This window comes from Monopterus albus, unplaced genomic scaffold (assembly GCF_001952655.1).
Source record: "Monopterus albus unplaced genomic scaffold, M_albus_1.0 scaffold373.1, whole genome shotgun sequence".
In the NCBI taxonomy this organism is placed as follows: Eukaryota; Metazoa; Chordata; class Actinopteri; order Synbranchiformes; family Synbranchidae; genus Monopterus; species Monopterus albus.
This window is the reverse complement of record NW_018128253.1, coordinates 112,809-120,533: the sequence shown is the minus strand read 5'-3', so window position 1 is coordinate 120,533 and position 7,725 is coordinate 112,809. Positions and strand designations below refer to the sequence as shown.

At 41.6% G+C, this 7,725-nt stretch overlaps 1 protein-coding gene across 5 annotated transcripts in view; it reads right to left on the bottom strand.

The window, feature by feature from the left end:
• The window catches only part of ckap5 (cytoskeleton associated protein 5), a 67,187-nt gene that overhangs the window by 5,761 nt on the left and 53,701 nt on the right, over positions 1-7,725 (bottom strand). For 3 of the 5 annotated variants that reach the window (XM_020585655.1, XM_020585656.1, XM_020585658.1), the window contains 11 exons: positions 6,428-6,451; positions 3,128-3,301; positions 2,877-2,997; positions 2,208-2,387; positions 1,903-2,090; positions 1,559-1,634; positions 1,291-1,479; positions 1,003-1,140; positions 780-863; positions 466-625; positions 253-380 (listed from right to left, as the gene is read on the bottom strand). In XM_020585655.1, coding sequence (XP_020441311.1) covers positions 253-380; positions 466-625; positions 780-863; positions 1,003-1,140; positions 1,291-1,479; positions 1,559-1,634; positions 1,903-2,090; positions 2,208-2,387; positions 2,877-2,997; positions 3,128-3,301; positions 6,428-6,451 — 1,462 coding nt within the window. The remainder of the gene's footprint in view (positions 1-252; positions 381-465; positions 626-779; positions 864-1,002; positions 1,141-1,290; positions 1,480-1,558; positions 1,635-1,902; positions 2,091-2,207; positions 2,388-2,876; positions 2,998-3,127; positions 3,302-6,427; positions 6,452-7,725) is intronic. The other 2 variants (XM_020585657.1, XM_020585659.1) reach the window with 1 other exon arrangement.

The window sequence follows — 7,725 nt, the reverse complement described above, 5'->3', positions numbered from 1 at the left end:
ATAATTCTTTAGTATATTACTTGTGTGGTGTAGAAGAGAATAGAAGTGAATCATTTATTGCTTGCAAACCAATGATGGTAAGATGATGTCATGGGGTAGGACTGGATAAGTCTGACTTCTTCCTACTCCATTCAAGCATGTACTAGGTATAAGCAAATTGATATTGGATTATGTGTAAAATTATGTGTGTTGTCATATCAACTGTTTCTACATGCTTGAAAGAATAAATCAATCACACAGAAGTAAACGAACCCTGGAGGTGTTCTCTAGGCCTTGTCTCTGTCTGAGGATCTTGAGCCTCTCGAGTCTCTCATAGTAAACAGCTGGTTTCAGCTCTTCACTGTTGGTGCCCAGACTGGAGTCCACATCATGAGGAATCACTGTAGACAGACACACACACCAGCATTACTACACACCCTTGATTTCCCTCTGACCGGACCATGTAAGGGAAGCTTCCAGTGGTACCTGCTGAGGGTTGGATGCGAGCCTTGCCCTCTCTCTCAGACTCTATCATGCGAAGGCCTCGCTCCACGTAGCTTTGGAAGAACTGGGATGTGTTTTTGAGGAAGGGCTCCACGTCTGCATCAGAGTACTTCTGTTTGTACTCGTATAACTCTGTCAGACCCTGAAATGAAGATTGGCACATGATCAAACACCGTTTCCTTGGCTCTTTGTTACACATTGTTTTCTGTCTGTAATAAACTAACAGAGTCCTTTTTAAGTTTTATGCTGTAACAGATGCTACACTAAAAGTGACTGCAGAATGCAGCTGAGCTGACCTCTTTAGTGTTTTCCTTGGAACCAATCTTCTTGAAGATTTCAGACAGAATGTCACTGACCTTTGCCTTTGACATTCGATCCTCCTGGGTAGAAAACAGGACAAACAATTTATTTAGAAACAATCATCCTGAAAACGAGCTACTGAATGTGTACATTCTTGACAAGAGCCTGATGAAATGTTCCCTTAAACATGTTGTTGGATATTTGGTACGTCTTGCTCACCGGGCGCAGACCAGACTTCTCATTGCCTTGGTTGCCTTTGATTCCTGACAGATTTCCAGAGTGTTTCACCACCCGTCTCAAATGGGCCTCCAACTCTGACTCATTACGATTCTCTATCATTGATAAGTGGTCCAGGATCTGTTTTACAATACATGAGTACAATAAACAGAATGGAAATTAAGTAAAAGATATATAGAGTTACCATAACTCTGACCCAGGATCTAAACCATTTAATGAGAACTGAGGTCAATGAGGTCAGAATGCAGTTAAACACATTGTAAGCGCTACCTTGGACCCAGTGAGCTTGCAGAGTGTGTGTAGGAGAGTCTTGAGGGTTCGGTGTGGGACATCACTCTTCAGCTGCTTGAGTTTCTCTTTGGGGAAAACTTTCATGAAGTTATGGACGTCTAATAAGATCCGATCCAAGTTGATGTTGTTGATGGTCTCAGGGAGAAAGCGGATCATCCTCCACAGACACTGAACACACAAAAGGAATGAAGCGTATAAGCCTTTTTAAACGGGCAGCTGGCTCAGACTGTGCTGCAAGCCTCCTTACCTTCATGACTAGTTCAGAGAACATGGGAGGGCCGGCTGTCATGACTAAACTGTCTTGAAGCAAAACCAGCAGAGCGCTACAGTGAGACAGGAAACAGGGAGTTAACTGAGCAGGTGAAACAAAACAAGTTAGTTTCTTCTGGATTTGTTTAATGTCATTCAGCCAGGCCAGTCCTAACAGGTCACAGTGCCCCTGAGCTGTAGTGACTGCTATGAGCTGTACTATATTAAACACCAACTACTGGGCACCTGGGATGCAGCACATACTGTACCTGTCTGGAAGAATGTTATGCTCCTGAGCAAATTAAAACTGAATCTTAATGTGAACAACTTCTGCATCCTAACCTGATCATGTTGGTCTGGTCAGACTTCTCCAGGACTCTGATTACTAGCAGGTTGACAGATCTGATCAGCTGCTGTCCATCTTCTATATCTTCTACCCTGCCATCCAGCATCAGTATTATCAGACCGTGCATCAGGTCCTTCACCACAGCCATAGACGGCTCTCTGGCCAGGGACTCCATAGAGAACAGCTGACAAAAGGCGACAAGAGGAAGTTCACAAAGATGCTGGTTGGGTTTCTAATCAATCTCACCACTGACGTATCACATTAGCCGTGTGTAGGAGAGCAGCAGCAGGAGGTGACTCACAGACAACATGTTTCCTATGATGCAACTATATAGTTTGATGATGTCCTTCTTGTCCAGCCGGTCATCAGCCATGTGTGTGCTGTTGATGAGCCGCAGCTGCATAAAGGTTGCAATGAGGAACTGATCAATGTGTCCTGACATCACTTCTGCTTTGTCCTGCTGCCGCAACACTTCATCGATCTGCATGGTACAAAGCACACACTTTTAATCTCACTTCAACGCAGCTACAAAAGTCAGATATTCCCCTCAGGAGTTGGGAGAGACCAAAGACAGTGCTAAAAGGGAGCAAACACCAAAATAAATATTAATTTTAAAAAAAGGAAACTATCTGAAATTACATGAGCACAAACATTTTTGATAAGAGTTAATTAAATCTGATTATCAAATAATTTGGCTCTAATTGCCAGAAAGAGACAGCAGTGAAGGGAAATGTTGGCTTTAGAACCCCCCTTCACCTATGATGTCACAGATGCTGGCTTCATGTCTTTGTATACTCCACAGACACTAACAATGGCATGCCCACTGTGAACAGATACTGCAGCTACAGTGCTGTGATGTCATTGACAACAGGTTGTGTTCCAGCTAACAGTAACAGCACGAGCTTCATCATTTACAGGTGCCATCCTAACTTTAAACATGCTTCATCAAACCAGTGGTTGAGTGTTTTACCTGTGCCAGTGCCTGTATGCTGGTGTTCATGTCACTGCTAGCCACCTGAGAGATGACAAAGTTGATTGTGGAGGCCGTGCTGTTGTGGAGGTCATCAAAGTGCGGAGAGACAGAGCGTATCCTTTCAATACAAAAACAAACAATATTAAGCTCAGATTTAGCATTTTTAATGCTCGACATTCTGTCTGAAATGCATATGTGCTTCAGTGTCTGTTAAATTTAGTCATTTTCTTGTTTCTGAGTGTGTTTACTTGGGTTCTGGGATCACGATGGGCTCGAGCAGCTCATCCAACTTGTGCTGGACAAGGTCTGGCAAATCACACACTCTGTTTTGGTCCATCTCGATCATGTCCAAGTCCAACTGGAACTCCTTAGGGATTGACGGGTGGGAGGACTCGCTGTGCTGGATGTTCTGACGAGATTGACTGGGTGGGTGGATGGATAGATGGATGGAGAGATCAGAGGATAGATGGTGAAGATGAGGTGAATACAGTGGACAGGACAGTACATTTAGCTCAGTGATAAAAGAAAATGAGCCCTTTGAAATTACAAGTATTTATGCATCTTAACATGTGGCCGGATCACCTACATTTATGAACAAACAATATACCCAACTAATAACACAAATCATTGTATTGTTGTTGTCCATACTGATACACCATTCAAAGATTCACACTGCAGGCTGGAAAACATGAGTGAATTCCTAGGGTAAGGACATCAATAAAAGCTAACTGGAGTTGGGAGTTAGCAAACCCGGACTACAACCAGACTGCTGGTGCTGTTTAGTTAAATTGAGAAAAGGCTGCAAAGGCACAATGCAGAGTGCTCGGTGAGGTAGCAAGCAAGCCTAGAATGTGCAGAAAGAAATTCTTGATAAAATGATATAGTGCTATGTTATGTATTTGCAAAACTTCAAATAATTGTTTAATCTGTTTGACCTTTGTAAAGATTTGACATGTGGACATGGAATGCTTTGAGAGGTGCAGAGAGACTCAGAACAACATACATACTGAGATGACTAAACTGTCTGCACAAGAATAGTGTGTGGGTGTAAGGTCTGATTGTCTTGGCTTCAGATTATCAACATTTATCTACATAGGAAATTCTAGGATTGACATAATCTGCATTAGCAAATATATCTACAAGTTTACTTTACCTAAATCTGCAGACAACAACTAACTGTTTATAAGGACGTATGTAGGAGTGTAATGTCTAGGTCAAAAGGTCAGGATGTTGTACTTAGTGTCACAGATCAAAATCTGCCTGGCGACAAGATCACCAAATGAGGGGTCAGAACGAGGTCAAGAAACGAGGATGAAGGACAACACGGATGATGTCAGATCATTTGCATGACTCTTATTATAAATTCTCTATGTAGAGGAAACTCGTGGTTCCGGCTTCCTGCAGCAGCTATGCGCTATATTTCTCTGTGATAGGGCTTCAGAAAAAGACGGAATCCAGAGCTCTGTATTGCTTTTCTTGAATATTTTTTCTTAAATATTGATTGTAATAAATATCTCAAAAGACAGATTTGTCTTTGAGCATTCTTCATAAAAGGACACGCAGGACTGGTTGAGTCCAACAATTGCTAAAGGTGTAAAGGAATCACTGAAGTGGTTAGCGTCTCCGTTCGTGACTCTAGCACACACAAATCATGGTGTGTGGTGTCCATGGACACCATGGAGGAAATGGCTGCCAAACAGCAACTTGACCCTCCAGAACATTAATGGGAAAATGATGAAAGTAAAGCTCCACTGCCAGGGAAAGTGCCATGCATAGCATAAAGAAGGGCACTTTGTACCAACATGAAAGCATCCTAACAGTGAAGTAGGGCAAGGGAGCATCGAGATTTGAGGCTGCTTTGCTGCCTCTGGGCATGGACAGTTTGCAGTCACTGAGGAGAAAATGAATCGCCACATTTATCAAGGAATCTCCCAGGATAATGTCAGGGTGGCTTGTCCACCAGCGGAGCCTAGTAGAAGCTGGTGATGCAGCAGGACTCTGGACCCTAAACCTTGAACTAGATCTACGACAGAATGCGTTCAAAGAAAATCCAGCTTTTGCCGGGGCCCAATCAAAGCCCAGACCTTAACCCAATAGAGATGCTGTGGAATTAGCTCAAGACATTCAGTGGGTGTGTTGAGAAGACATGACATGATTAAATGACATTATTAGCCTAAGCGGTAAGGATGAATTTTTTTTTTTTACCTAGGCCACTTTTACCTAAGCCACTTTAAGTGACATCAAAATAACATTTGCAAGTTAAGGATGTGGGTTGGGTAGCCAGCTGCTGTCTGGCTTCACTGTGACCCGTGCTCTGCTTCTCAGAGGTTCTAGACAGGGTTCATCCTGCCACAGACAGGCTAAGGTGCAGCACAGCACAGCAGCAAGTGTTTTTGCAGAACACCTTAGGCCGAATTATCATAAAAAGCCCTTTTGTGAGAATAAAAGTACATTAAAAACAATCAGGAGAAGTCTATGCGCCGACAAAAAAAAGACTTGTATGTACAAGTGTTGCCAGTTAATGTCTGAAAAACAGAAAAAACTAAAACAACTCAATTTCCTAGGAATAATTTTAAACTCCCCAAACAAGCCATACTAAAAATAAATAAAATTTTCCCAGAAGTAACTTCTGTGGTTTTTGGTTGATATTATTATGCTGTACAAATGGTCATCTTTCTGCTAAGTTTGTTTTTAAGAAGTTATTTAATGACTTAAAAGAGGTGTATTTTGGTTGATTTGACAGCTTTAATTAGCAGTCCAAAGTGGTCACTCAACTTCTGGTTGCTGTTGTGCATAACCTGGTGGCAAAAAAGCAAGACGGCAGCTGCCGCATTCATGACATTTTAGCTTCACTTTTGCATAGTGGAGGGAAGTGGTGACGATGCGTCCTTCGTTTAAGTTGGCAAAATGCATGACTAATACCTATTCACAGCAATATACATGGACTTGGAAAATATCAAAGATGGCCCGTTAGCACATCAGGAAAATTACTGGTAGGTGTAGATTAAAGGGTGTAAAGTTTCTCTGCAGGGGAGACAACTAAGACCCTAATTCCCAACAACCCTCCAGGAAGAGTCTGTCCAATCAGAATCCACCCCCCCCATAGTTATTTCAACAGTTTTGGTTTATAAGTGCTGTTAGTGATCATTCCTTACAAGAGCAATATTAAATTTTATAAATTAAAGGAAAGAAAAACCTTTGTGCCACATTTGACTGGTTACTGATACATACCCTAAATGTTCCACAAAACATTGGAATTAGAACCAAAAACTGGCATCAATAAGCAGAATCTGAATCGATTGAACCAATACCTAACTCTAATTTTAAGTGACAACAGGACATTTTGAACATTAGTCTGGTGTTTTACCAAACAACACGACAGCGGGGAACAGGATTAGACCCTTATCCCTACCATGTGAAGAAGCACCACTATAACCCTGTCACAGGAAGCCTTTCTGATCATTAGTCTAATGAATGATGAGTATGATATTACATTCAGAAAGGTGGTCTTACAGTTACAGCACAAGAAAGAGGGAAGAGGTACTCACATCCTATATGTGCGATACATTATTCTGCTCCGGAAAGGAAGGCAAGCAGAGCAGAGAAAGGAGGAAATTAATACAGGAAGAAAGATGAAGGGTTAAGAAACAGGCAGAAGACATACAGCTGGCCCATCAAGTCAGAGATGCATGCAGACTGAGGCAGGTTTCAGAGCTAGTGGACAGGATCTTATGCTCTGCTTTTCCTTTAAAAATGAAATAGGATATCCGAGAATGACTCAACATGCAGCAACTCAGTGAAACAGGGCAAGAAGATGAGGAGGTGTTAGGTGCTCCCGTCCACATGTCGAAGTGTCCTTGGGCAAGACACTAACCCCCCCCCCCTTGCCCAAGATGGTTAGAGCCATTGGTTGAGTTGGCGCTGCAGATGGCTGCCTCAGTTCTGTACCGGAAACACATTCCTTGTGTGTAACATACTTGGCCAATAAAGCCGATTATCCTTATTTAAAAGATTGATGGCACAGACCTAATAACCCTTTAACAAGGCTGTTATGGATCCAAGATTTAAGAGGTGAATGGTTGGCAGAATGGATAACATTAGGGATGCAATGATTCCACTCTTTACTGTACTTACATTTGAGTACTTGCTGATACGACTGCTTAAAGCAATGTTTCTACTAGGGCTGGGCAATTATTTTCAAGTAATTGATTAGTTGTTAAATTTAGAAATATTGAATATTTCATTCGACTGTGGTTTTGTCTTTAAAGACAAAGAGCCAGTTTTTCTTACTTTTACCGGCACACAGAAATAAGATAACGGGGTCAGTATTTCATTTTACTACAGCACCAAATACACAGCAGAAACATGCAGAAACTACAGCCACAAAAAAAGGTAATGGCACAGTGGGATAAACTGTATGATAATGCATGCGAGCTGTGCAGTCTGACAAGCGCTGATGATCTTTGTCAAATAGCTCCCAGAAAATATCGAACAGCATTTTAGCTTGACGTGCCCATCCCTAGTTTCTACTACAAAAATTAGTTAACATTAAAAAAAAATTTATTAAAATATATTTTAATGAGATTTACCTTCTGATTGTGATTAAATGATAACAGAAGGCTGTGCAAATGTGAAAATGTTGCCACCATTCTTATTGAATAATGTGTAAGTGACTGAAGGTCTGTACCCTACCACATAACACACTGTAATACACTGGTTTTAGCCTTTGTAGGAGCGCAAACCTCTGTAAGGATGAAATTATTTCACAACCGTTGCAATGACAAGTTTGGGAGTGCATATTTAACAAGGGTAGCCTATATGTACTCTAAACTGGCTAATATGTCTT